Source organism: Euleptes europaea, chromosome 15 (assembly GCF_029931775.1).
Source record: "Euleptes europaea isolate rEulEur1 chromosome 15, rEulEur1.hap1, whole genome shotgun sequence".
In the NCBI taxonomy this organism is placed as follows: Eukaryota; Metazoa; Chordata; class Lepidosauria; order Squamata; family Sphaerodactylidae; genus Euleptes; species Euleptes europaea.
In genome coordinates, this window is record NC_079326.1 from 14,324,949 (window position 1) to 14,352,744 (window position 27,796).

Here is a 27,796-nt window from a genome sequence, read left to right on the forward strand (position 1 = left end):
GACATCTGGTTAGCCATTGTGGTACAGAAAGCTGAACCAAATGGATCACTGGTCTTATCCAGCAGCAATGCTTAAGGGAAAATAACATTTACTGTAATTGTGCACCTTTTTCATACCAGCTACTTGTACTGTGAGATGTAATTGGCAGTATGTTTTAATGAGCATCTCTAACTTGCGTTCTTTAAATTTATATAGATATTATTGTTATGGACAAACACTCTTCACAAGCTGTACGGCATGCATTGACAACTTTGCTGGAAGAGACAGAGCGTCAACGAAAAATTATCCGTGGCTTGATAGAAGATAATCGCCAGCTTAGGTAGACAAAGTTGCGAAGATTTACTCTGTAGCATCCAATTAAACTTGAAAAGTTCTGAAATTTAAAATGGAGGTTTGAAGGAAGCTACCTTAATGCTTGCTCACTTCTAATCCTAGACCTTCACTCTTTGCCAGGTTCCATTTTATGATACTACTCATGCGTCAAAGGTGTGTGGTTGGCACAATTGAAAACAACAAAATGTTCAGCTCGATAACAGTGGCCTGATCCTCACAGCAATTCTTATGCTGCATTGAGTACACTAGGGTCAATTATGCATGGCTGTTTCCTCGTGGTCACTGCGCCAAGTACTTTGGGGCTTTGATTATGCTTGCATTTTCTAACCGTCAGAGTTCTCCTTGTTCTCCTTGCGCATTTCCCCCGCGTTTTTTGGATTCGTGTTTAACCAGCATCAGAAAACGCAGGGAAATGCAGGGGGAGTGAGAGGCAACCTCTGATGGCTGGAAAATGCATGCATAATCAAAGCAAAGCCCTGAAGTAGTCAGCAGGGTGACTGCAAGGAAACAGCCATGCATAAATGGCCTAGGCTTCATAATACCTTGTATGTGGCTACTCAGTTTGGCCTGTGGCTTGGCTGGAGCTTTCTGTTGTTTGATTGTGGCATTTTGGGAGGTGTTGTACCCACTGTCTCAAAGGAGTTCTTGGTCTCGATGCCCATGCCCCATAAGTAACTGGTGTGCCACTTGCCCTTCTCTGGGGAAGGAATTAACAGTCTAGCTACCTTTGCATAAGGGCTAGTCTTCCTGGATATGGCAGAACCAGACTGATGCTTTGCTCAGGATATTACATCTGGACACCAACCAGACCAGCAAGAAACATTACCTGTTGTGATTAGTATGCTACTTAACTTCACAATGTATTAGTGGCTTGCTGTTATTGAAGGAGAACTTTTCTTTAAATAAATAGAGATGAAATACGCTTGGAGCAAAGTCGGGCTTCTCGCCAGGAGCAACGAGCCAATGATTTAGACATCATTGTGGAGAATATCAAATCCAAAATACGGCAGTTGGAGGATGAGTCCATCGCCAAAGTTTGCCAGCAGCAGAACCAAGTCAAAGAGCTTCAGAAAGATCAGCAGTTTTCACAGGTATTTGCATCAAGAAATGCATACGATTGTAAAATGGATTTTTTTTGGTCCTTGCTAATGAAACTTTAAATGTAACTGCAAGAGAAAATAAGCTATCTATCCTTCCCACCCTATACCACCTCCTAGGAAATAGTTAAAAGTCCATGAAATTGATAGAACGCATTGATTGACCTGTCATTACCGTATTTTCCGGCGTACAAGACGACTGGGCGTATAAGACGACCCCCCATTTTTACAGTTAAAATATAGAGTTTGGGATTGTCCCGAGTCCGCGGCCTAGGGCCGGCCCTCGGGACTGCGCCCCAACCCCGCGGCCGCCCCCAGACCTCCTGGAGCGGCCCAACCCCAGTCCGCGGCCTGGGGCCGGCCCTCGGGACTGCGCCCCAACTCCGCGGCCACCCCCGGTCCTCCTGGGGCGGCTCAACCCCCGGGGAAACAACACCACTTACTGGGGCGGGAGAAAGAGGGGGTGGGGGCGGCCGGATGAGCTGGCAGCGCGCCGGGAGGCGGGGCTGGCGGGAGGAACAGGAGGAGGCCGGGGGCCGACCTCCCGGCATGGAAGAGTGTGTGCCGACCCGGCCCGGCCAGAGCAAATCCTGGAGGCGAGGCGGGGAGGGAGCCTCCCCGGGCAGCGGGAGCCCCGCAGCCAGTGACGCCGGCTGTAGCCAAGGCTCAGCCCCAGGCTCCGGCGGGAGGGTGGCAGCCCGAAGCGGCGGGACGTGGCTCTCGGGGGGAGTCGGATAGGGGAGAAGGGAGCGGGGAAGAAGAGGGGGACGGGGGCGAGAGTAAGGGCCCTCGAGAAGGGCGAGGCTAAAGGCGAGGGGAGGACTGAGCCGACGGCCCGCGGAGGGTGGGGCTAAAGGAGGGTTTGGAGGGGAGGGAAGTGTCAGGCTGCTATCTCGGTTTCGTTATTGCCTCTGTCTCTGCGCTGTATTGTCTGCCCCCCAAGGTCGCATACCCAGGCCTGGGAACTCAGCTCCTGGGAAACTGTATTCAGCCTATGCGTGTAATCTCCCGCCTTTCCTGCCTTATAATATCTCCCAGCTAGTGAGTCTCTCATAGCTGTCATTTTATTCGTTTGCACTGTATGCCTATTTGACCAGTAAAAGCCATCTGTTTGGACTCTATATGACTTTGTGGTGATTTCTGGTTCTGTGGGCCAAGGGCTGACAGGAAGCCCATAAAGACAGAAGCTGAAGCGGAGGCCGGGGAGGAAAGGGGGCATGTTGGGTGTGCTAGGCGGCAGCCAAAACACCCTGTGCCGGGAGAAGAGAGTGGCCACCCCAGCCCCGGCCAGCCAGCCGCCTGCCTGACTTGCGTTGCCGCTGGAGCGCAGCCGAGCACTTCCCTCCTTGCACCCCGGCGCGCCTGGCTCCGACTCCGAGCCGGGCAGTGAGCGCCCTCGCCGGGCTCGCCTCCCCTCCCTCCTCCGGCAGACATGGACAGAGCGGAGGCGGCTCCCCAGGCAGATTCTCCAGTCCGGCTCGGAATTCCGCATCCGGCGTATAAGACGACACCCGGCGTATAAGATGACCCCCGACTTTTGAGAAGATTTTCCTGGGTTAAAAAGTAGTCTTATGTGCCAGAAAATACAGTACTTCACTTTCTACAACTGACCTGCTTTCTGTGACTTCGTTCCTTTCCGCTTGCAGGCAAAGTACCATCAGCAGGCAGAGAAGTTGAAAGAACAAGAAGAGACTATTGCCCGTTTGCAGAAGGAACTTTGTAAGAGGGGCATAGAAGAGCAGCACCGTATTGCTACGCAGAAAAAAATGTTCCGTCAGTTTTGCAAACAGGCTCCAAGAACTCATGTGGATCACCAGTAAGTACTTGGGTATCATTTTTGAGAGGTTTCAGTTACAGGGGCATGGCAGTTCTGTGTGAATCTTAGATACGTTTAACTTGCACATTTTGATGGTAATGCTAAGTTGCCGAGCAATTTAACCCTTTCTGGGTAATGCCCTATATTGTAATTTTTGATTGGTGGGCTTTAAAGTGTTTTAAATGAAACATTCTCCCAGAAATCTGTAGCTGTGTGACTGGCCCAGCTGCTGTCATTACTCTGTGCTGCTCTGAGAACACATGCAGTTCTTGACCATGTGATCTGGCTGCTCCAAAGTGTTTACAAGGCAAGTCAGTGATGCCGTCCCTAAATCTGGTGGATAAAAATGTTACGTCCTCTGAGCAGCATGCTAGCAACCATGGTAAATGAATAAGTGGCCCAGCTTTGCACTGTGTCATGATGGCACCTGGAGAGGCAATGCTTTTCAACCCCAAGTCATCCTTGGGGGGGTTGTCGCTGATACATTGCAAGAGAAATATATGCAAGTGGGGTCCTGTGTAGGAATTTCAGAGGGAAACAAAGGGGCAGAGCAAAGAGGCCACTTTTGCCTCTTGCTACCTTAAGAGCATCCTGCAGGGATTGGGGGTAGGGGAGAATTTGAGCATGAGCCTCAGGTATGCTTTCTCTAAAGACTTTCAAGGAAGCAAGGAAATGGCCTTGACCTATGGCGGGGCGCATTCTCAGCTTACAGGATCTTATTGGCAGCTAGGCTAGGAGACTGCAGCCAAGATATCAGAAGGAGATGGAGACTGGGAAGGGCAGCCATGAAGGAGCTAGGAAAGATTCTGAAGCGTAAAGATGTGTCACTGGCCACCAAGATTAAGTTAATTCATGCCATCGTATTCCCTATTACTATGTATGGGTGTGAGAGCTGGCAAAACTGAGCCTATCATATTTTGGTCACATTATGAGAAGACAAGAGTCACTGGAAAAGACAGTCATGCTAGGAAAAGTTGAGGGCAGCAGGAAAAGAGGAAGACCCAACAAGAGATGGGGTGACTCTATAAAGGAAGCCACAGCCCTCAATTTGCAAGACCTGAGCAAGGCTGTCAAAGATAGGACATTTTGGAGGACTTTGATTCATAGGGTCTCCATGAGTCAGAAGCGACTTGATGGCACTTACACAAACACACGCATGCTTCGAGATCCATGCCTGAGGGTAGCCCCCCCCCCCAAGTCAATTCTGTCTCCATTTAGGCCCTAGGCTGAAGGGAAGCTAGTAAACAGGCAGCTGAGGGCTTGCCCCAGTGAGATGCTTTCTGCTGTCCATTTCATCCGCAGTTGGTGTGTGTGTCTGTTTGTAAACCATTATTTTCTTGTATGCCTGAGGGGCTCCCTCAGTTTGCAGGGATTCCTTTGCAATCTTCATGACTGTCTTTGGTTGCTTTCCCAGTTCACTCAGAACGCACACACTTTTACAGCAGGGAGGTATCTGTAGTAGTGCGAGCTATAATAGATTTCTGTCCTCAGGCTGTCTCTGAATGGGAGACAGAAGTGGATATTCAAGGGTTTGCAAGTCACCATAAAGTTTGTAAATCGATAGTAATGTTTGTGTGTGATCACAGGTGTACAATATGTTTTACATTAGGAAATGTAAAGAGGGGAATTATTACTAATCCTGTTAAGAATTAGGGAAACCCTATAATTTACAATTTTTCAAATTTATGCTCTTCAGAAGTTTTTGCTGCAATAATTTTGAATAATAGTAAAATACTTTAGAAAATGGGGGTTGGTCCAGCATTCACATGCGGCAGCCAGGCATAAAGAGCTACTGCCTGAATAGGCCAAAAGGAGTCTGAAAGCTAAGAACAGGATGCTGAACTAGGTTTATACTCGTGCAAGGCTTGGCATAGTGTCTATTCATATGCACCAGTGAGATCAGGCTGCAAATGCATAGGGACAGTCTTCTAATTCAATTTAAAATATTGCTTAAAGCTGTTGAAATCTTTCTTTAATGAATAATACTTGGGAGTTAAGTTACTAGAGAAGAATGGGAATGGCACACGTTGCACACTGGGTGGCAGCAGAAGAGAGAAAATGGCTTCCTTTCTAGTCCATGCAGACCCCTTCTCCCGTTTGTTAATTCTGGTGTAAATATGGCCATTATTGCAGGGTTTCCAATTCTTTGGCTTTGGACTTCTAGGTGGCATATCATGTGATTTATACTGCTTCTTATATCCAGCAGGAAGCTAATCTGTGGTTTGAGACAACCCTGGGAAAGATATTGATGCTAAACTAGTAAGCTTTTTTAGATGCTTGGCATGAACAATATATTCAGCCCTGAGCCCATATCTCTCAAGAGAGGCTGAACCTTCTAAAGCCCCTCTGGGAAGGGGTGAAGAACTGGCCTTGGAGGCAGGGTACCCTTTGGCATACAGGGCTTGATCCCTTACGGTCATTGCATGGGAGGGGAGAGGCTGCTGTGAGTTCCTTCCCAAGTCTCCAGTTTTGTGGATTCTTGGCTGGTTTATTGCAATTGATATCGTGTAAAATGTATAAGGACAACAAATGAGAGAATGTTTGTTCTGGGAGATTAACAGAAATAACACAACTGCACTTATTTTTAGGAAGTAGGAGAATTGCAAATGCCTAAATAGAATTCACAAGAGATCATTTTAAAATCATATGCCAATATGATTCCCCCCCCCCCAAAAAAAAGAACAGTTAAATTGTGGAACTCCCTGCCCCAAGATGTGGTGACGGCTGCCAGCTTGGAGGGCTTTAAGAGGGGAGTGGACATGTTCGTGGAGGAAAGGGGTGTTCATGGCTATTAGTTGGAATGGATGCTGGTCGTGCTGCATACTTGTTCTCTCTCGTATCAGAGGAGCATGCCTATTATTTTGGGTGCGGTGGAACACGGGCAGGATGGTGCTGCTGCTGCAATCGTCTTGTTTGTGGCTTCCTAGAGGCACCTTGTTGGCTAGTGTGTGAGCAGACTGCTGGACTTGATGGGTCTTGGTCTGATCCAGCAGGGCCTTTCTTATGTTCTTATGTGTTTGATGTATAAAATTAAATGCATTCAAGACCCTTCTTGGAAACAAAATAGAATTGAACTGTATGAATGGTTTAATGTGCATATATATGTGTGGATATGTGTACACATATTCATACTCTTTCGTTGGTGCTTGAAATTTATATTGGCTGTGCTGGCATTCTTATTCTTTCTACCTTTCTTTCTCTCTAGGATTTTTAGTCTAATTGACTACTATGAATCTCAGATCAACCAAATGAAGAAAGAACTAAGGTAGGAAACTAGAGGGATGTAAGATGGTTAGTGCTACTGAAGGGATGATAGGTTGGAACCTGCAGCTCTGGATCTGCTGCCAGTGGTGCAGTTCTCTGGTGCAAGAAGTCTTCCACTGGTGGAAGAGATGTTCTTTCTAGCAGAAGAGAATCTTGCATTTGGGGAAGCTCTTGATGCCACAGAAAAGCATTCTGAGAGCTGAACATTTGCAGGCTCCAGCCCCCGTCTCTTGAGATACTAATGTCCTTCTAAAGGCGTGATGGTGTGGAGTAGGTCGCACAAAATCTCATGCTGTGTAGTTTCATGTTTCTAGGATTTTCATTGAACAGATGTGGTTTAACTTTGTTTCCTTCATAGGAAATACAAGAGGGAGATGGGTCATACTCATGGAGGTGGAAAAGACAAGGATGAATTTTTGAATGTAGATGCTACTGCTAATTACAGAGTTTTGCTCATGGTAAGAAACGAATAGAACATCATGAGTTCAGGTCGGGAAATGGTTAAGAGCAGTGGTTTGGAGAGGTGGAGTCTGATCTGGAGAACCAGGTTTGATTCCCCACTCCTCCACATGAGCTTCCGACGGTAATCTAGTGACCTGGATTTGTTTCCCCACTCCTACACACGAAGCCAGCTGGGTGACCTTGGGCTAGTTACAGCTCTCTCAGCCTCACCCACCTCACAGGGTGTCTGTTGTGGGAAGGGGAAGGTGATTGTAAGCCGGTTTGCGTCTCCCTTAAGTGGTAGAGAAAGTCAGCATAGAAAAACCAACTCTTCTTCTTTTGGTCAGTGGGTTTTGCTCCCCCTCAACATTCAAGAATAAGCTTATCGGTTACAATTTAGGAGTGGCCTACAGATTGCCACCTTACTCTGTTCATCTTGGGGTGGGGGGAGAAAAAGAATCTACCATACTAACATTGAACAGCTTGTGCTTATGCAGGTGGAAAGGGGAGGGGAGATCTACCCCAATCTTCTGTGCAGCTAAAAAAGGAAAGCATCTCATGTGTGAGAGGTGAAAGTGCTTTCAGCTCACCATTTGTTCATCTGGGAAGCGTGTGACAGATTTTGTGCACTCATGATTCTTTGCCTTCCTACTCCATTGGGGACAAGGGAGGCAGTTTTGCTGGAGGGTTTCTCTTTTGCCGAGATGAAAGCTGGGCTTTTTGCAGAAATACGAGTTCTTGTGAGCCTCTGATGCTCTCTGGCAGTCTTTTAGAGGGTGAACTGCTCCCCCTCCCTGCCACTTAAATCTTTCTTTCCATCTTAGATGTGTTCTTTATGTCACAGGCCTCAAGGTAGTTATTCTTCAGTCACGGGGATGTTACTTGGGCAGCATGGAACATCAGTCCTGATAAAGGACTGGATTTGTATGTTTATCAAACTGATTGTGTAACTTTAAATATTAGGAAAATGGTTACACATCTGAATTTCCGTCTATGGTGTCTCAATCAAAGGAATAATTTTATTGCATTGATTCAAAGTCATAGCAAACAACAAAACTAGAATCATAAAATAACAGAACACAATCAGAAACAAACAGAAACCATTACATTGCAAGCTATAGTATAAAATTCACAATTGTAATAACAGATTAATTTCATAATACCTTCCATGATGATAATAATAAACTACACCATAAAAATTACTTACCATAATATAAGTCCTACTGATAAATACTTTTATCAAGCAGTCTCAACTTTATTGCCATGGTTGCTAAGACTAAGATAAACTGCCATTTGTGATGTTATCAGTTTATCTATTCAGCAAAAGCATTACAAATTTATTCAAATATAATCTCCCTGATAAACATAACAAGATATTTTCAAGATACCTCATTTTTGGAATGCTTTGTTCAAATCATAATTCACCTGTTCATTCTCTAAGATGTGAACAGTTCCCTTCTCTCAGTTTAGCATGTTTACTACTAATCTTCTTAGGGTTGTTGTGAGGGCCATTGAGAGAAAGTTTGAAACGATTATCAATACTGTATGAATTATTACATATTTATAACTATCTTTCAAGTCTTTCCAGAATCAGATAATTGAGACACAGACCCGAAATGAACAGCTATTACATGAAAATAAAAATCTCAAGAAAGAGGTGGAAGTCCGGTGAGTTTGTCTACGCCTTTTCTTGTTGCTCAAAGTGGTTTGCATAAAACAAGCATATTATATGGTAGGCCCCCCCAGAGAGCATTACAATCTGCAAACAGCAATTTACTGGTGGTCCCCCGCCCTGAGACTATCTGGCTGTCCTCAACTAGAGCCAGGACTTTTTCGACCCTGGCTCCAGCCTGGTGGAATTCTCTTTCTAATGAGACCAGGGCCCTGCGGGACCTCAAAGAATTGTGCGGGGCCTGTAAAACAGAGATATTCCGCCAGGCCTATAGTTGAGGGAAGCAATGGTTCTATCAAATCTGGCCTCCCTATCCCCCCCCCCCCCATGGCACTACAATATTATCTGGGGGATCCTGACTGTGGTTCTGAGCTTCTTTGGCTACTGCTCTCTAAAGAGCACCACATGTTTTATTTATTGCAATTAATTAATTTTAGAATTACTATTTACTAAAGCGTTTTAATGATTATAGTCTATTATGTATAGTTTTATTGTTGATATGTTTTATTCTTAGCTGACCTGTGCCCAGCTTTGGCAGGGGATGGAGGGTGGGGTATAAATTAAATAAATATCCCCCTCTTTCCCAGTATTCCCCCTGCTGAGTGAATGTGTAAGCCTGCGTATCCAGAACTGGAGGTCTTTCGTGGTTAGAGAACCAAGCAGGAAGGAGCCAGGTGCTACTCTCTATGGTGGCTCTCTAGCCCCTCAAGTAGGACACAAGGTCTTCATTGTCCCTGAGGGCCTGCAGGGAGCTCCCAATAATAATTTGTGGAATGCGATAATCAAGCACTTGTTTTCAAATAACGTGGAAGCATCTGCAGATATCTAACTTGTCATACGTGCTAAATTACTCTTTCCTGAGAAAAGAAGGTCATCCTCTGGTAACTTCCCTATTTCTCAGATTCTGAAAATAGTACTCTTTTTTTTTTTTTTTTAGACCAACTGAGCAAGAGTTAAAATTTTACAAACATCAAGTGAAGAAGTTGGAGAAGACACTGAAGAACACCAAGTATCTATGCTTTTCTGAAACATCAGAAATTAATGTCTAGGTTTGAAGATCTACAGAGAAAGGAGAGATCATTTAGTTAGACTTGTTCTGAAGACTAGAAACAGGTAGACCAGTAGAAGGGCAGGGAATAGAGCCACGCAAGTCTTCAGCATGCCTCTAACCATGGGATATGGGAAAAGGAGTGTGTGTGTTGGGGGCACGGTTGGTACTGTGTTATGGCTTGGTACTGTCCCCAGGTATAGTGGATAGTTGTGCCTGTGCAGCCTCTAACCATCTCTGCAAAATGGCAGAGCTGAAGGCAGGAGGCTGAACCCCCTTTTCATCATAGTTGTCTTAATCATTTTTCGTTTATGCATGCACACGTTACTGATCTAGAAAATATCAAAATCTAAGAGTGGCTGAAGAATATAGTTCAAGTGACTTTAATGTGTTCCGTAGTTACTTAGCACCTAAATTATGCAGTGCTGGTGCCAACATGCAGCATGATAGAGCACTTCCCATGGCCTGGCAGAGAGCGCATCACTGACCAAAGATGTTTAGTTTGTTTGCTTCCGCTAGGAATGGGTGAGACTGCCCCTGTGTTGTGTAGAGCCCACACTCTCGTTATGTGCTAGGAGAGGTGTTTCGAAGGAACAGAGCATGACTCTTTCATGTTACTTTCATGCTCGAGGCCTCATTTATGCAATAACCGGTGTGTGTGTGTCTTTATCTGCCATGTAGGTCATGTAAGTCACGATGTGTAGCCATGTTAGTTTGTCTGTAGCAGTAGAAAAGAGCAAGAGTCCAGTGGCACCTTAAAAACTAAGGCAATTTCTGGCAGGGTATGAGCTTTTGTGAGTCACAGCTCATTTCTTCTCTCATGTAGGTCACGTGAGAGTGATGAAGAAAGTCTGAAAGAAAACAAAGACTTTAAAAGTACTACAGGAGGAGCCCAACTGCAGGAAACCTGTAGAAGATATTTTCAGGTAGGCAGATGGTGATTGCATTTAAAGTGAAAAGTATGTAGCGAAATTACATAAATTAGAACAGAAACGAGACTTTAGGAAAACAACCATAATCCTCTGTTCCTTGCTTTTCAGCATGCAATAAAAAATGTATGCTATACATTGTATCTTCTGCCCTTGTAGCTACAATAATCACATCTGGCAAAGAAAATATATTCTTGGGGTTCACAATACTCTTTATTTTGGCCAACTCATGAAAACTTATAGCTGATAGATACCTGTGCAGTATTTTCTGTGCTGCTGTAGTATTTTCTGTGCTGCTGCACCAAAAAAACATGGAGTAACACTTAGGATTCCAGAGCACACACAAGACTGTTGCTCAGTCATCATGAACAAATAGGGGTTTATTTATGACTGATACAAACCTACTTAATTGCCAGCCTCACACACTCCAATGTGTCAGACGTCAAGACATGTTGCATTAAGCCATGGTTAGGAATCTCAATGACTGGGAAAGAAACAAACCTCAGTTACTGAAGGTGCCTTCATTTAGACATCACAACTTTTTGAAGTAAAAGATTGACAACAGTGGTCAAGTGCAAACCTGGCAGTTAACCATATTTGTATCTGTTGTGTGTTTGTTTGCTGTCAAGGCTCAGCTGACTTATGGTGAGTTTTCAAGGCAAGAGACATTTAGAGGTGGTTTTCCTTTGCCTGCCTGTTTCACGTCCCTTGTTGATTTCAGTAGGTGTGGTTTAATTATCGTCCAGTGAAATTAGTGGGACAAAGGTGCATAAATCTGGCTGGGTTATGCTCTCCGTTTATTAAAACGCAAAAGTCTTACAAATCAGGGTGAATTGTATTTTGAAAAATGCAATAAACTAAAAGAAGTGGTCATTTAGTGAAATATACAATTAATACTGTAGGATTTTTAGTCTCTGGAAAGTACATGTTTAATTCAAGAAAACCCTCTGATATACTAAATCTGCAATTACATGGGTCTGATTGGCAAGGAAACTCATAGACAGGCTGCATGTCATTTGAACAATTTTGGATGTCTACGGAAGTGGTATTTGTCAGAATGCTACCTTCAGAAAATATTTCTTGACAGCTGTTGTCCAGCATTGACTCTGTTATAAGAAGCCCGAGAAGAGCTCCCCTCGCGATATATAAGCAGAGTAAAGGGTTGGCCCGAAGTGACACCAAAGAGGATGATCAGAACTGTGGATTTGAGCACCTCCTTCCCACCGTTGAAATGTGGGCTGACCAGTTAATGGCCCTGAAGGTATGGGCTGTCTTTGATTTTAGTCGTTCTTTGGCTGCTGACCAGGCAGCATTCTCCAGGAGTCTGATGCATATTTTGTAGAGATGAAAGTATGCAGTTTTATTAACAGCTTCAAAATAAAGGTCCTAGTAGCTGCGGAACAACCGTTGAAGGCATTTAATCACTAGTATTCTGATAAGCCTACCTCACTCCTTGAATAAAATTACACAGCAAAAGTATCTTTATGGCAAATAAGAAATTCTTGATAATAGAATACCCTTACACTTTATCCTTTTTCATATGATCTAAGTGAGGGGTGGAGTAGAAAGTGACAAGACAGGGAAGGGCAGAGCAAATTAGTTCTATCCCCAACATATTCATTGTAATGAATGTATGGTGTAGTGGTTCAGAGCAGTGGTTTGGAGTAGTGGAGTCTGATCTGGAGAACTGGGTTTGATTCCCCACTCCTCCACATGAATGGTGGATGTTAATCTGGTGAACTGGATTCGTTTCCCCATTCGTACACACGAAGCCAGCTGGGTGACCTTGGGCAAGTCATGCTCTCTCAGCCTCACCTACCCCACAGGGTGTCTGTTGTGGGGAGGGGAAGAGAAGGTGATTGTAAGCTGGTTTGAGTCTCCCTTAAGTAGTAGAGAAAGTTGGCATATAAGAACCAACTCTTCTCCTTCTTCTTCTATACCTTTTTTTCTTGTTCATATTAGTTTACAATGCAGATTAAAAATCGTTCAGAAACTGACACATCAAAACATTAACCCAATTCAAACTATCAGGAAAAAGCACCTCCCCAATATACCTTATACTGCTGTCTGAATTGAACAAGAGAACTGGCAGCCCATTTCATAAGGATGGGGCCATCACAACAACATTCTTGCTCTGCCAGTCACAGATCTCACTTCCTCTAGGGGAAAGAAGTGAGCCAACTTTGTTGTGAGAATCTTAAGGTCTGTCCATGTTCGTATGGAGAGAGGCAGTCCATCGAGTATATGAAACTCAGACTGTAAATGTCAAAACCAGCAACTTGAATTGGATCTGGAAGCAAACAGGTTGTCATTGCTGCTGTTGTGATGCAACCATCATATGGGTTGCCCAGCTAACACACAGGCTTCTGCATTTGGACTACTGACAGCTTTCAAGTAGTCCTCAGGGGCAGCTCTACATATAAAACTCAACATTTGTATGATGCTCTACCTTAGAGGTTCCTGATTATGTTGGAAGAGCTCCTAATGGGTACACATTTTAATGCATTCCAGTGGAAGTGCTCAGGTTGGGCAGAGCTGGTTTCTACAATCTTGCTCACACCCTGCCTCCTAAATTATTTCCTTTAGAGTGTCTGAAAAGGGCAGTAGGCTTGGTGAATTACTTCCTTTGTAGGTTGGAGAGATGGTAATTTTTTAAAAAGTCAGATGGAAAATAATCTTTTCCTTGATGGTTTTGGAGAAGCCTGATTTGTAACAGTTCCTTTTAGTGCGGCAAGAATTCTATGCAGAATGTAAAAGCTGAGTCCATTAAAAACTTTAAACCTTGTGAGCACAGCATGCAGGCTGGAGGACCGATGTTCTGTGGCCCATGCTGACTGTCCTTCCAAACATCTCACTGCATCCCTGCATGGACGTGATGAGAAGTGTCCCCAGGTGTTTTGCCTGGCAAGCTTCTCACTGCAGGGACCCAGTGAGAATGCTGACTTCCAGCTGGCAGTCGGCATTCGGGTTTTCCAGGCACGGCAAGCTTCTTACTGAGTCAAGGCAACGACACAGCAGGGAGTTTCCCTGAGGAGGAGCAACATTTGTGCTGGTGATGAGAAGATGCCTGTGTGGCTGGGCATGTTGGGAGGTGCTGCCCATGGGAATGAATAATGAGCATTGTGTAAGGGGGGGCTGCTGCTGCTCCTTCCTGAAGGAGAACTACTAAGAGGGGAGGGAGACTTTCAGTTTTTCTGGGTTTCCCCCCTTTTTAGACTCCTTCTATTGCATTTCATATTCCTTTCACCCTCTCTCCTCATCTTTTCTTTCCCTAAGCACTTCTGTCTCTTGTTCCTTCCATATAGATATCTCCCAAGGGAGACCCCTCTTAGACATGCCAGTGCATTGGAAGCATGGAGCTGTTTCTATTTCAGAGAAACTTTTTTTGTTACCTCTTGGCTGTCCAAGCTGCTTCACTTGCCTGGAGCCTCAGATGCCTCTACTGGGAGCTGCAGATGTGTTGTGGAAAAGCCCTCCTCCGGCAAGACATCTGAGGCTCCTGGCCATGCCAGTCCTGCTGATTAATAGGACCAGTGATGGACAAACAACTTAAATTGCGGTTTGGATGTACCATAAGAGAATTATGTATACTATAGCTGGGCCTGCTGCTCAAAGTGAGCCACTTAAAATGGAAGGATTGCAACTTCTAGGCTAGGTATATGCATTAAAAGAGGATCTACATTGTCTCTGACTTTGTTCTTCCAAGAACCTACACAGGTCCCTGAAAAAGCTACTGCTGCACCTAGTGCCTTGGCATACAGTAACTGTGCAGGATGACAATGAACGTATTAGAACTGAAGACCTTCAGTTCCTAGTGGATGCAGTGTCTGAAGAAGTAGAAAATAAAGAAAAGGTAATCTTCAAAATCTGTACCTCAAGCTCTTAGTTTGAAATGTGTTTATTTTGTATCTGCTAGTAAAGAATAGTGTTTTGATCCAGTGCAAGGATTCAGATGGGATGAGAGTGGACAAAATTCAGTTTTAATAAATCATCTCTGTGCTCCATTTTCTTGGTTTCCAAGGATGGCTTTGGCAGTGTTTGCTTATAATTATCTTAATCTTCTTACCTGTTCAGTCTGTTTTTAAAATCAACCAACTTCCTTCAAAATACATTTACAATTGCCATTTATCTGTGGGAGATTCCTACATTTTCACACTAAATAGATACCTTCACAATGTTTAATTATATCTGGGTTGAAAGTTCGTTCTATTTCCCTCCCTCTCCCTCTTTTGGCATTCTACAGAATAGTCAAGTGCCTTCACTGCAAACCTTGTATGCAATTGTCTCTCACTTTCAAAAACTGTTTGATGTGAATTCATTGAAAGGAGTTTATCCTCGAATGAATGAAGTTTACACAAAGCTTGGAGAAATGACCAATGCAATGAGAAACCTTCATGTCCTCTTAGAACTAGGTATGGTATTAGATTTTAATATATTATCTCTCTACAGTAATGTGTCGCATAATCCATATGTGCTTCCTCCACATACCTGTTCAAAAACAGTACAAGGTAAACTAGACCTGGGTCATGAAGAAACGATCCTATGTTTTTTGAAAATGTAATAACTGGAGATGCCTCGGTGTCCTCAATTACAACATATTTATAATTTTGCATGGGGGTCCCAGCATTCTCCAAGCCAAGGGATGCTTAGGTGCATGGCTGCCTAATAAACTTGAACAGTGATGTAGCCTTGGATGCTCCCAGACTGTTCACTGACCCTTCAACTAAGTAGTTTTTAGAAAGATAAGTAGAGGGGGTGGAGTGATGCCCTTGACTGCATCATAAAACATTTGCACTACCAAACATTGGCTCCTGGCATTTTATGTTCTTAGTCTACAGCATTCTGCAACTAGGTGGCATAGTTGATTGAATGTTAAAGGAAACCTTAATATCCTTTGGCTTGTAAAAACCTCTATGAATGTTTCCTATGGATGCTGTATTGTTAAGTTTGTCTTGCTTTTATACACTGTGTCCTCTTGCCTAAAGGACCGTTTGCTCCTATTTCCAGGGCTTGAGGCATATCACTACAAAAGGAATGTCTTGCCAAAGGTGTTCTCCTGCCCCTTTGACTTTCTCAGTTCATCTTTGTGCACTTTGCCACACCAAGCTTGATTTTATGTATCCCTATTGCCAGCGTGGTGTAGTGGTAGCATGGTGTAGTGGTTAAGGTGTGGGACTAGACTCAGGGAAACCCTAATACCGATTCTGCCATGGAAACTGTCAGTCACACACTCTCAACCTCGACCCTGGCATGTATTTGGATGGGAGACCTCTAAGAAATACTGGTGCATGACCGCAGAGGCAGGCAATGGCAAACCACCTCTGAATGTTTCTTGCCTTGAAAACCCTACAGGGTCGCCATGAGTCAACTGTGACTTGATATGAAAAAAATGTGTTCTGGTTGATAGTTTTAAAGCAGGGTCAGAAATGGAACTCCTATGAGGTATACCAAAAACCCAGACAGAAATCCGTATCACAGTTCTGTAGAATTGGGGCATAGTTGTTGGCTCCATTTTTGGAATGAAGGGAGGAAACTCTTCTATCAGAGTCTTGGGAGACTGCGCTCTGAGATTACTGAGGGCAAGGTTTCTAGTAAGAGGTGAAGGAGGGGTTTGTTACAGGTATGTTACTTCACATGGTGATGTTTCTCAAGTTTTCTCATTGTTGCTGATTGGGGTTCCAGATGACAGGTTTCCCTCCATTTTCCTAGCCCCAGACCCCCCCCCCCATGACACCCATTCCCCTCTGTGCTCTTGGGGGAGGGCTTTTGGGGGCATTCTCTTTATAATCAGCAATTGCTGAATCACTATAGCATAATGCTTAAGCAATATGTCAGTTACTGATTTAACCCCCCCCCCAAGTCATCTTGGAGCCCAGTGGCACAAAGTGGTAAGCTAAGCTACTGCAGTCCAAGCTCTGCTCACGACCTGAGTTTGATCCCGACGGAAATTGGTTTCAGGTTGACTCTGCCTTCCACCCTTCCGAGGTTGGTAAAATGAGTACCCAGCTTGGGGGTAAAGGGAAAATGACTGGGGAAGGCACTGGCAAACCACCCCATAAACAAAGTCTCCCTAGTAAACGTCGGGGTGTGACGTCACCCCATGAGTCAGGAATGACCCGGTGCTTGCACAGGGATGTTTACCTTTTACAAGTCATCTAGTGGCATGGTGGGGAAGAATGGCTGCCATGAAGGACTACAGCAAGGAAAACGGCGCCCGTGTGGGAAGGACCAGCAATGAGCCAGACTTTCCCAAGTGCACATCAAGTCTCTCCAGCTTTGCTGCAGCCGTACCAAAAAGATTATACTTAGCAGGTTTAAGAATGGTTGCAGGGAAGCTGGGAAAAGTTGGAAGGTGTGCAAGAGCATCATGATGCTGTGTAGAAGCAGGGCGGGAAAACCTGCTTCCTATCAGCACCAAAGCTTGGCAAAACACCCTGTGGTGAATCGACTTTGGTTATTCTTTTGTCTTCAGATGCTGATGGTAGGTAGGTAAATGTTCCAATAAACCATGTTGACTACCACTTGATGTTTGTTCGGCTGTTCATTGCTGGCCAAGACAGTAATAATTGTTAGGTGAGATATAGATCAGTTCTTGGAAGTATCAAATCTATTAGTAAGAGCTTTCATTTGGGAGATGGTGATACATGCGGTCTTCTAGAGCTGCAGGATCTATTGGCTAGTTGTGGTTCTCTGATATGAAGGCAGTATGGAATCCCGTGAAGGTGAGGTGCAATCTGGCTTATCCCCCCTTCCCAAAGCAATGTCTGTTCTGTTAATGATACAAGGGCTGAGTGCTTTGATCTGGCTGGTATTAAGGAGAATTATGACTTCATATGGTACAATGTTAGCCATAGCATTAATTGTAAGCATTTTTTTTTAATCTTGAAACTGATGTGGTCTCTTCTTAGATGGCTCAACCTCTCCCAGTGCCCTGGTGAACACTGTTGGAAAACTATGCAGTATACTGAATGAGAATGTAACCTGGCAGGTAGAGCAGCTTCTGGGAACACAAGACATCCAAAGGTATGCATAGCAGTAACCCTTGAATGATAAGCTCATTCTACACTACCAGAAGGTGGTACTTGGTCCTGTTATCTGACCCTCAGAAGTCAACTGTACATCTTGTTCTAGTTGGACTAAATTTAGAAGAAAGAAAAGCTGCTATAGTTTGATTTGTTTTTTTAAGCACTACTCCTTATATAGAGCCAGAAGGCTTTCTTTGTGCAACATCTGCTTGTGCGATAATTTGATGGCTAAGTTTATCAAGATGTTGCTAAGCTACTGCTGGACTAACATCTGACATTACAGATAGCTTGTTAGGCTCACAAGGGCTATTTTAATTAATGCTGCACTAACTGATCCTAGTGCTAAGAAACGGTGTTTAGGATTTAAGATGGCACCCATCATCTTGTGCGTAGTGTAGCTCCAGTGGTACATGGCCCTGTTCCATTGCACAACAGTATATGCAGCTCTGTCTTGCTATTGGCTGCTTTAATTGTAGCCTCGTCACATTTGCTGTATCAGCACATCCTGGCTCACCTCCAGCACTGTCTAAGGCCACACCACAGGTTTCAGAACACAATTTCAAAAAACAACAACTGTCAACATGCTTTTCAGTAGGAATATACAGACCTCTTCACTGGTGGAAACTACTTCATCTCACCCTTCTGTTGGCTTAAAGAACAGAAGGTGATACTAATTTCAAGGAAAAACTGTTCATGGACTCAGGGCAGCCAGTTTCTTCTGTAGCTGCTTTGGTATACAATTTAATGTAATGCTAGCAGAAGCTGCAGTTTTTGTCTTAAACTTTCCAAATGTGGATTGGGAAGTGATGAGCGGCCCTTATAACTGTTCTCTGGGCTTAAAACCCAGGTAGGTGTGCACTGAATTATTGGACGTGGGGAACATGGCCTCGGCCTCTTCATAAGCTGGTATGTAAACTAATGTGATACAGCAGGGTAGTATGTAGCCTCATATTTTAAGATCTGCTACTTCCAGTGGTGTGGTAGTTGCAGTTGTGTCATTGGTCACTGCCAAAACCAGTGGCTACATGTGGCCTCGCTGTAGAGTGATTGCAGGAGCAATGGGTGTGTTTATGGTGGGGAAGAAGCACTTTTCCAGCTAGTTATAAAATACGGCACACCCATGCTGAAGTAATGTAATTTGAAATCAATAAATCTGGGACACCTGTTAAATGCATCGATGTGGAAGGGTTTCTCCTAATGAGTAGCTTAAAAAAATTGAAACCTAGAATACATAGTGGAGGGTCAGTGGGCTTGTTCAAAAAGAGGACTTCCAAAGAGTGAATGTTTGGTATAATTGATACCCTTCAGCATTGTCAACAAATTGGAAGACTATGATGACTTTTTCCCAGCGTTTGAAGCTCTTATTGAGGACTTGCTCTGTGTTCTAGGTAAGTGATTTTCTGCGGCTTGTAGCACTGGGCCTACACGTTCCAGAACTATTCTTAGTTGAGTTGATTGGCTTCTTTTCCCTAGTAGCCACAGCTTCCCCTCCCCTTTTGACTTAGGAACCGAGCTGCTTAATGTTCTTATTTGATCTCCAGCTACTAATGTTGGTCATTGAAACATTAAGTGCATTTTTGAAATCCAGGGCTGACTTTTTGCCTTATTATAATTATACTTAATTCAGTTTGTATTACCAGATGGACAACTTTTAATAGATTTTGTGTCCTGCTCCCTTCAGAGGCAGGCCATGTGCATTTGTCTAATATCCTCACAACCCTGTGAAGGGAAGATGTGGTAGAAAGACTGACTTGCTGGAGGTTTTATATTCAGTACATTTCATAGCTGATGGCTACAGTTAATGTATTTACCATTGTGCAGCTAAAAAACAAAGAAAGCAATACTCTTAATACAGCTGTTCAGCTCTTGTTAGTAGATACGTAGTGTGCCAGCTTTATCAGCCAAAGACCTCTTCCTTCCTCTTTGTCTTATCTCAGGATATATGACTGCAATTAATGCTCAATAGGTAGAATTCTATCCCTCGCAGTTACATTTAGAATTTAGAAGTAATTTAGAAGTAAGCTGAGAACTTGAGTTTGAAGGATGTAACTTATACTATTCCCTTCTCTTTCTTTCCCCAGAGGTCAGAAATCTAACTGATATATTACCTGCTGTGCAGAAGCTAAAATTGAAAAGCCAATAATGTATAAACTATGAATATAATGAATGTATTAAACATTTACTTTTGTATAGTTCTGAATTATGTAGTCTTGATTTTTTCCAAATATACAGTGCCTAAGGGCAAAGATTTTAAAAGCTGAAAATGTTATGTGTAGAGTATTATGCAACTGACAAGATTAACACAATTGATGCTTTTTTAAAGTTTATTCATTAAAAACAAGCAGTGTCAAAACTATTGTCTTTTAGTGATGCGAGAAGCCATAAAAATGGGTTTTAAAAGTGCTTTGGTCGTAAATCTTACGGTAAGAACAGTCAGGCTCCGAGGTGGCTGATTATGCACTAGGGTTTTCTATCCCCCTACCCTTCCCACTTTTCATTGTTCAGAAAACCAGTCCGAAAGGTCAGGAGCCCTTCAGCCTGGTATGAGGGTTCACCACTGGAAGGGAGTATTGCTAACCTTCCTGTGAAAGTGTGCCCCACTTGTGCATTGGGGCAGTGTTTGATCTTGGATAGTGAAGACGTTTAGCTTAGGAAAACTAGCAATACATAACTGTTCTGATAATATGCATACAACAGGACATTATAAGAAAATTTCTGAGTTTCTTTGATCATGTGTAATATAACCAAAGGCCACTCTTGTGTATATGGCACGCTTGAAGAAGGGCATCACTTCCCCAAAGAGAGTAGTGTTATAGAATACAAGACTGAAACCTAGAGAGAGGATTCCTACAATCTGATAGGTAGATGAAGATATTATAATAAATATGAAAACTTTAAAAAAATAGTGTTTTGTTTTGGTTGAAGTTCATCTAAGGGGTTTTCTGCATAGTTTCCCCTTCTGCATGTTCTTTGCAACCATTTTTTCTGGTTTATTTCCCTTCTAGTTCTTCTGGGACCACTTCTACCCCGATCTTTTTCTAGAAATCAAACTTGAGTTGTGTTTGTTCACTTGTAAAAGTTTCCTGTGCTTTCATTGGTCCTGCTAACTCACTGCCTGTGGGACAAACCTGCTCTGTGCTGTCATTCCCCCACCTCAGTAATGTGAATTTTTTTCTCCCTTGGTGTCAGCAAATTTGTAATGTTGATGGCTCCTGTGCCTTCTTTTAGCGATATTGCCATCATTGGTGGTCTTGTTTTCTTTCATCAATTGGTGTCTTTTTCTTTCTCTGCCTCCCCAAAAAGATGTTGCTGTGGCCATTTGTTTCCTTGCACGTTCAGAAGGCATAGGCTCACTCATAGCTCTTTTTGGCCACTCAGCCTTCACTCTTTTCCTTTGTGTTTGGCTCTCTTTATTTCGTTAAAAAAATGTTCTTGATATCCAACATGCCCCTGCCTTTACTATGTTTATTTTGTGTGGGGATTTGATTTTTTTATAGAGAGTTGGGGTATTATCACTTTGACACTGGTAGGGACTTTTGCAGAGTGACCCCACTGGCCTACTTCATTGTTCTTGTCCTGTTAGAGACACTTGCATGACTAAAGCTGCTTGAAAGCAATTGATTCCTCTCCAATTGCCTGTTTGTTGATAGGAAATACTGGGAGCAGCCTCCAGGTGGAGGGCATTTTCCCACAGGGCTAATATGGCAGTTCTCACACATGCCAAACCCCTTTGTGCATGTGCAAGTGAAAAGGGGGGTGGTGGCACTGTGATGCTACCTCTAATGGCAGCACCTGGAAAAATGTGGAGGGAGGGACGCGATATAGAACCCCCGTGTTCCTGATGGTGGTGGATTGACTGCTAAGAAAAGCAGGAATAAGTTGCATGTGCAGAAAACCTTAAGAGTCAAAAGCAAGATTACTATCTTTTCCCAATGTCTTACCAAATAATTTAATACATAAAAATCTACGGTACATACAGATTCAAATTATTTAGCTCTGAAATTTAAAATATACATATGTACACTCGTTCATCAGGTACCAAGTATTATCTTCGGGGGTGCCCATTTATTGTCAGCTCATACCTATGAAGAAAAATCAGGACACTAGATTTGGAAGCTGGATAAAGCAGTAACATTGGTTTCCTATTTTAAAAGGTAAATTTAAACTATGACATTTTCCCTTCAGAAATCAGACAGGCTTTACACTAAGTTTAAAATGGGGAAAATGCACCATTTAATACTATAACAGTTCCCAAATCTGTACTACAGACAAAACTCAACTGAAGAGAGAATATTTTATCAACTAATGTGTCATTTTCACAATAAAAAATTCTATATAATAATTTGAAATTATAGTAGTTTTAAAATATGCATTACATCTTCCAATCTTGAAGCAAAAATTTCGAGTATAATGACACTATCAATATCTGAAGTATTGCTTCTTTCTAGTTTTGTAATCCTTGGCATTTAAAACCAGTCTGGAAAAGTGAGTTTTTTAGTGGTCTAACACAGCTGTCAGGGCAATACCCTGAGCTAATGAAACCATGTCTTCTGTGGAAACAGTTTAGGTCCTTAATCGCTCAGAGGGCATCCCTGACGATGGGTTAAATCCCATCATCCATCAATGGAAGGTGCTGGTGGTTGCTGATCTTCTACTATCCCCCCGTTTCCAGCAGTCCTTTCCAGCCCTTGGAAAGTTTATTAGTGGGGGGCCATGTGGAGTAACAGTCACATAGCACAGGGAGGAGGGAGGGAGTGAAATCACACCTTTCTCTTCTGTCAGTGGAGCTCTGTTCATGCAAGTGGAAGGAGGAAGTGAAGTCCCCCCCCCTTCCCACCACAGTATCCCAGGCAATGTTCATATTGTTCAATGTGAGCTCGGAAGATCAGGGATCCTTGGCACAGACCTTGTACAGGAATCTGGCCCAGTGTATAACATACTGCCAGATTTAGAGGAAGCTTGCTGGACACACCACTGATCTGACACAAGACTTTTATGCTTCTCTATAATTTTACATATTTACCAGCTTTATTGTGAAGGGCCAGACACAACTCTGGCAGATGTGGGGTGAAAAACTGGCAGTGCTATCCTAAGTGCAGTTGTACCCTTCTCAATCCATTGAAGTCAGTAGAATTGGAAAGATTCCATGGTGCTTAGAATTGTACTGTAAGGTTCCTGCCCTATACTCATAAAGCAATGAAGGGCGTGTGCCTGAAGGGAGGGAGCCATTTTTTAAGCACAGTGTGGACTTAAACCCTGTCCATGCTTCCCCAAACAATTTTTTAAAAGCCATGTTTGACTATAAATAACCCATGCTGGCAGGGGGAAAAATGAAGGCAGTTTAGGAAGGAAGGTCCCATATTTGTGTCTCAAGAACAACAAAACTTTCCACTGTATAACCTAGTTTACCTCTGTACTTTACAAAATGGAAACATACCATTGTGAGAAGCCCTTGACTAAGTCTTCCTTTGACAAGTCTATCAGCACCTTTAAAGAAAATTAACACAATCAAGAGATGTATTTCAAAAGCACAATAATATTGGTCCTATAATTTTAAGTGGCTTGCTGAAACTCTGAAAGGTTATGATTTTCAGTTGGTCAGGATGTACATTATCCTATTTCTCCTGTCACTCACTGGGATGTTCTGCCCTGAGGTTTTGTTGCAGCTTAGCTTCTTACATGCATCATTTCCCTCCTCCCTTTGACACAGTCAATTTTCACATTGCGTTTTTGCTCCAACTTGGCTTCTTGCCTACATTGGCTTTTCCTCAACCATACACACACTATCATTTGGCATTTGCTGCTTTGCCAGTTTTGTCCTAATTTTCCCGTTTTTTTCAGATGACCTTTGCACTAATATTTCTGAAGTGTTTTTTGTGTGGAGTCTGTAGTTTGCAACCTACATCCAACCACTTCCTCGCAGCAGCCCAGAAAAGAAGAGGTGGTTGTATTTCCCTAGCAGTGCCTACCCCCTTTAAAAATGTTTGACCATGATGACATACCACCATAGCAGATGGCCAATAAAATGAGTTTCTTTGGCTGCCGGAGGGGGGTCTTTACAGTACACTGGTATGCTTAGCTACTAAAGTTCTTTTTCTCTCTTTAATGTGTTGAAAACAGCTTTGAGCTGATCAGACAAAGGGGGATTAGTGAGTTACCAAGCAAGAAAGGGGGGGAGGACCCATATCCTGTTTCTCGGGGGGGGGGGGGAACCAGGGATCCTCATTGTGGGTGGGGGGATGAGGTAGAACACTGTTGCCCTGGGAACACCATCTCAAGTTATTGCATCGTGTCAACATAGTGCATGTACAAAAGAAAAAAAATTAGAGATGGTGAGTCACCACCACCACCATGGCAAAAGCACAGGCAGAATTAAAATGTGATCCTTCATCAGATCATGTGCAAGAACATAAGGACATAAGAAAAGCCCTGCTGGATCAGACCAAGGCCCATCAAGTCCAGCAGTCTGTTCACACAGTGGCCAACCAGGGGCCTCTAGGAAGCCACTAACAAGACGAGTGCAGCAGCACCATCCTGCCTGTGTTCCACCGCACCCAATAAAATAGGCATGCTCCTCTGATCCTGGAGAGAATAGGTATGCAGCATGACTAGTATTCATTCTAACTAACAGCCATGAATACCCCTTTCCTCCATGAATATGTCTACTCCCCTCTTAAAGCCCTCCAAGCTGGCAGCCATCACCACATTTTGGGGCAGGGAGTTCCACAATTTATGCGTTGTGTGAAAAAATACTTCCTTTTATCTGTTTTGAATCTCTCACCCTCCAGCTTCAGCAGATGACCCCGCGTTCTAGTATTATGGGAGAGGGAGAAAAGCTTCTCCCTGTCCACTCTCTCCAAACCATATATAATTTTATAACCTCTATCATGTCTCCCCTCAGCCGCCTTCTTTCCAAGCTAAACAGCCCTAAGCATCTTAATCGCTCCCCATAGGACAGTTGCTCTAGTCCCCTAATCATTTTGGTTGCTCTTTTCTGTACCTTCTCAAGCTCTGCAATATCCTTTTTTAGCTACACTCTCCAACTCAGAAAAAGCAGAGAAATGCAACCAATCAGGAAGCAGACCTGTCAGCACACTTCAGCTGGAAGCACAGCGGTAGTGGAGCAAATGCAGAACAAGTATTTAATGCGGAAACGGCCACAGTATCTTTGCCTCCAGTCGTTGCTCTATTGGGTTTCCCCCCTCAGCTTTTCCTATGTTATTTTCAGAAAACATGAAGAAAACCTGGGAGAGCAAGAGGCTTGTGCTTTACAAACTGATACTTCAATAAGCTGCTTACCCTTCCAAGTTCCTTTCTTTCATGCGAAAAAAATGGCCTTTTGTTTTTTACTGCAATATCTAAGGCGCGTTTCTTAACATCTTCCAAAGTTTCAAAAAATTCAAACCTAAAATTAGATAATAGGAAATAATAAGTACATGATAATTAAGACACAAACTTGGTAGGATTATTTAGAACAAAGCTTCTTAAACTGTGGGTCGTGACCCCATATGGGGTCGCGTAACTGAATGTGGGGGTCGTGAAAAATTTGGCAACAGTAAATGGTAAAATTATATGTATACCAAAGAATTGTTTTGAAATAAATTTCTTTATGATTTATGATCAGTAAATGTTTGATTTATATACCTGTATATCCGGGGTCGCGAGTGGAAAACGTTTAAGAAGCCTTGATTTAGAACATTTAATTTTTGTCTGCTCTGACATTTTGTAAACCAGAATTTATATAAACTAATGCCATTCTGCACACAGGAAAGCTGATTTTAGAATTCACTGTTTCTAATGCAGGAGAAAACTATTTGAGATCGCGACACTTTTACCCACTGGCATGCAATCTCAGGTTCCTGTACCTGGAAACTAAAATGCAGTAACTTGTTGTTGGTGTCTCAGATCCTCCTAGACCCCCAGCTCAGAGACAGGGTAGAATCTCATAAGGGGAAGATGCCATTTGTTACTTCCAGGCAGATGGTTTTTCCTATATTCACCCAGGAGAAATCTATCCACTATCCCAGTTCTGCATTTAGTGACACAGATGGTTCATTTAAAAAGTAATTAATGGAAGCCTGATAATCTTCGAAGTCTCAATTAGAAATGCATATCAGACCTTTGAACAGAGGGGCATGGAGAAAAGACTACACCTGCTGACCAGAAAGCTAAACATATGGGCAGATTGCAATAACATTATAATTGGCATGAGTGACAGATGTGGGAGGTGCTGTGGTTAACTTTTAACCCATATGATCCTTCCTGTAAGGTATGAGGCATCATAAGCTCACGTGCTCCAGGATATGTCTAATCTCTTAGGGTGTGTATTGCAGTTGGGGGTTCTATTAGGTGAGCAACTAAGAGAGGAAAAGAAACTGGATCAAGATTTATATGTCTTTCCCATGTAGTCACGTATTATTTAAAAGTGCTTGTGCCCCTAAAGCTAGCCATTTCCATTTCGACTGTCAGAAAAAGCTTGCAAGATAATGAATTTGGAGCTTTCATGAAACACATGAAGTCTGCTATCCTAGGGAGAGAGTTAGGTGAGGCTATTTCTTGCTAAACAGAAATTATTTTAGTTGGTATTACAAAAGACTTTTTGTAATAAAAAAAAAATCCCAAAATTGTAAGTTACACTGATTTAAAAAAGACTTCCTAGGGGGGCATTCCTCTCTCCTGTCTAACTTGCCACAGAAAATGTTTAGAACCTTGCATCTCTTCAAATTTGCTGTAGCAAATGTAAGTAGATGATACTGGGATGGAACCCACTGGATTTCCACTGGTGGAAGCGCATCGTTCCCCCCATCTTCACTTTTCTCCAGAAGCCCCTTTGAATCCCCCCCAAAGCTATACTGGAGATCAGGGGCTCATGGCATCCCCCAAAAGCCATTGTGGGGGCTGTACTGAGTGGAACTGAGTTAAGCTTGCCCCTCACAGAATAATAGTCTGAAAGGTTCTCACAGGGAGAGGGGTCACACTAACGCGTGGTAGTCAGGCAAAAAACACACATACACGTGCTCTTTCTCACTCTTACATGAACAATTTCAATTCAGAGAAACCTGGACCTGTCCCTATATAAGGTAACTAGCAAACTGAGTTTAAGTTGCCACATCTATCAGTTCCAGCCAGTAGAATTAGCCTCTGGACTGACTCCCCTTAGCAGGTGGTGTATACATGGCTTGCTTAACTGCCTCAGTAAACTTGGAGCTACACTTTTCTGTGGAGAACTGCCTGAACATAATATTACATGAAGGAGAACAATTAAGGGTTCAGAGTTTAAGCTTCAGGCAATGCTGCCGGGCAAGTATGCCCTTCAGTCCATTCCAGGAGCTAGGAGAGCAGAGCTGGCAGGCGTTCTGCATGCAGAGAAATCACAGCTACGGCTCTTTTTGTATGGTTAGTGTCAGGCTAGTGTGCGTCCACAGCCAAACAGCACAAATCAGTCTTGTTACCCACTGACTGAGCATTCCCCATAGGATGAAGTCCAAACTTTCTTAGAATAGGAAAGCTGAATAACTGAGACCTCAGCAATACATGATGGTGCAGAGTCCAGTTTTCAAGCGTTTGGATTGAGCAGCCTATACGGTAAAGGTGATGTGCACAATCTGCCTGGATTTTGTACAAATGCTGCTTTCCCACTCCACATATGAAGGGAGTTTAATCGTAACTATCTCTGATAGAACCTTTACAGATTATGTTAGCAAACATACCATTCCAGAAAAACCTGGAATGTATATAAAAATTCATCTCTCATTAACACAATGAGCAGAGGCTTTGAGAGATTGTAATGTAGGGTTAATATTCTTGCCCCTTTCTTATATTGTTCGTTAAACAACAGATAACACTACAGCATTCAATTCTTCCACTAAACCAAGATTCTATGTCTATGCAGCTCACAGCATCTCCGTGGATAGCACGTTATTTATTTACTTCCTTCATTTAGATCCTGCCCTTCTCCCCAATGGGGACCCAAGGCAGCTTGCATCATTATCCTCTTGTCCATTTTATCCTCACAACAACTCTGTGAGGTAGGTTACGATGAGAGCATGTAACTGGCCCAAGGTCACCCAGAGAGCTTTCATGGAAAAGGGGGAATTTGAACCTGGGTCTCCTCGGTCCTAGTTTGACATTGTAACCAGTACACTAAACTGGCTTTCAATCTGTAGTGCCA

The 27,796-nt window shown here is 43.2% G+C and overlaps 2 protein-coding genes across 2 annotated transcripts in view; one reads left to right on the forward strand and one right to left on the reverse strand.

Moving 5' to 3' along the window:
- The first annotated feature begins 203 nt into the window (after nucleotides 1–203).
- On the forward strand, nucleotides 204–19,770 carry CEP70 (centrosomal protein 70). The gene is made up of 14 exons (XM_056861416.1): nucleotides 204–319; nucleotides 1,244–1,424; nucleotides 3,077–3,246; nucleotides 6,452–6,511; nucleotides 6,869–6,968; nucleotides 8,540–8,619; nucleotides 9,561–9,632; nucleotides 10,498–10,597; nucleotides 11,688–11,861; nucleotides 14,307–14,453; nucleotides 14,844–15,012; nucleotides 17,509–17,623; nucleotides 18,934–19,013; nucleotides 19,707–19,770. The coding sequence occupies exons 1-14, from the start codon at nucleotides 207–209 to the stop codon at nucleotides 19,766–19,768; spliced, it is 1,623 nt and encodes a 540-aa protein (XP_056717394.1). The 5' UTR covers nucleotides 204–206; the 3' UTR covers nucleotides 19,769–19,770.
- A 1,831-nt stretch (nucleotides 19,771–21,601) lies between these two features.
- The window catches only part of ESYT3 (extended synaptotagmin 3), a 50,977-nt gene continuing 44,782 nt past the window's right edge, over nucleotides 21,602–27,796 (reverse strand). Inside the window, exons 21-23 of the mRNA XM_056861159.1 lie at nucleotides 24,925–25,030; nucleotides 23,063–23,112; nucleotides 21,602–21,707 (exon numbers count right to left, since the gene is read on the reverse strand). Coding sequence (XP_056717137.1) covers nucleotides 21,671–21,707; nucleotides 23,063–23,112; nucleotides 24,925–25,030 — 193 coding nt within the window. The 3' untranslated portion in view covers nucleotides 21,602–21,670. The remainder of the gene's footprint in view (nucleotides 21,708–23,062; nucleotides 23,113–24,924; nucleotides 25,031–27,796) is intronic.

Bases quoted from the DNA above. Each gene is read 5' to 3' on its own strand.
- CEP70 (XM_056861416.1), top strand. From the start codon at position 207: ATGGACAAACACTCTTCACAAGCTGTACGGCATGCATTGACAACTTTG. The intron at 6,512-6,868 runs GTAGGAAACTAG...TTTCCTTCATAG, and splicing joins CAAATGAAGAAAGAACTAAG to GAAATACAAGAGGGAGATGG. The intron at 9,633-10,497 runs GTATCTATGCTT...TCTCTCATGTAG, and splicing joins AAGACACTGAAGAACACCAA to GTCACGTGAGAGTGATGAAG.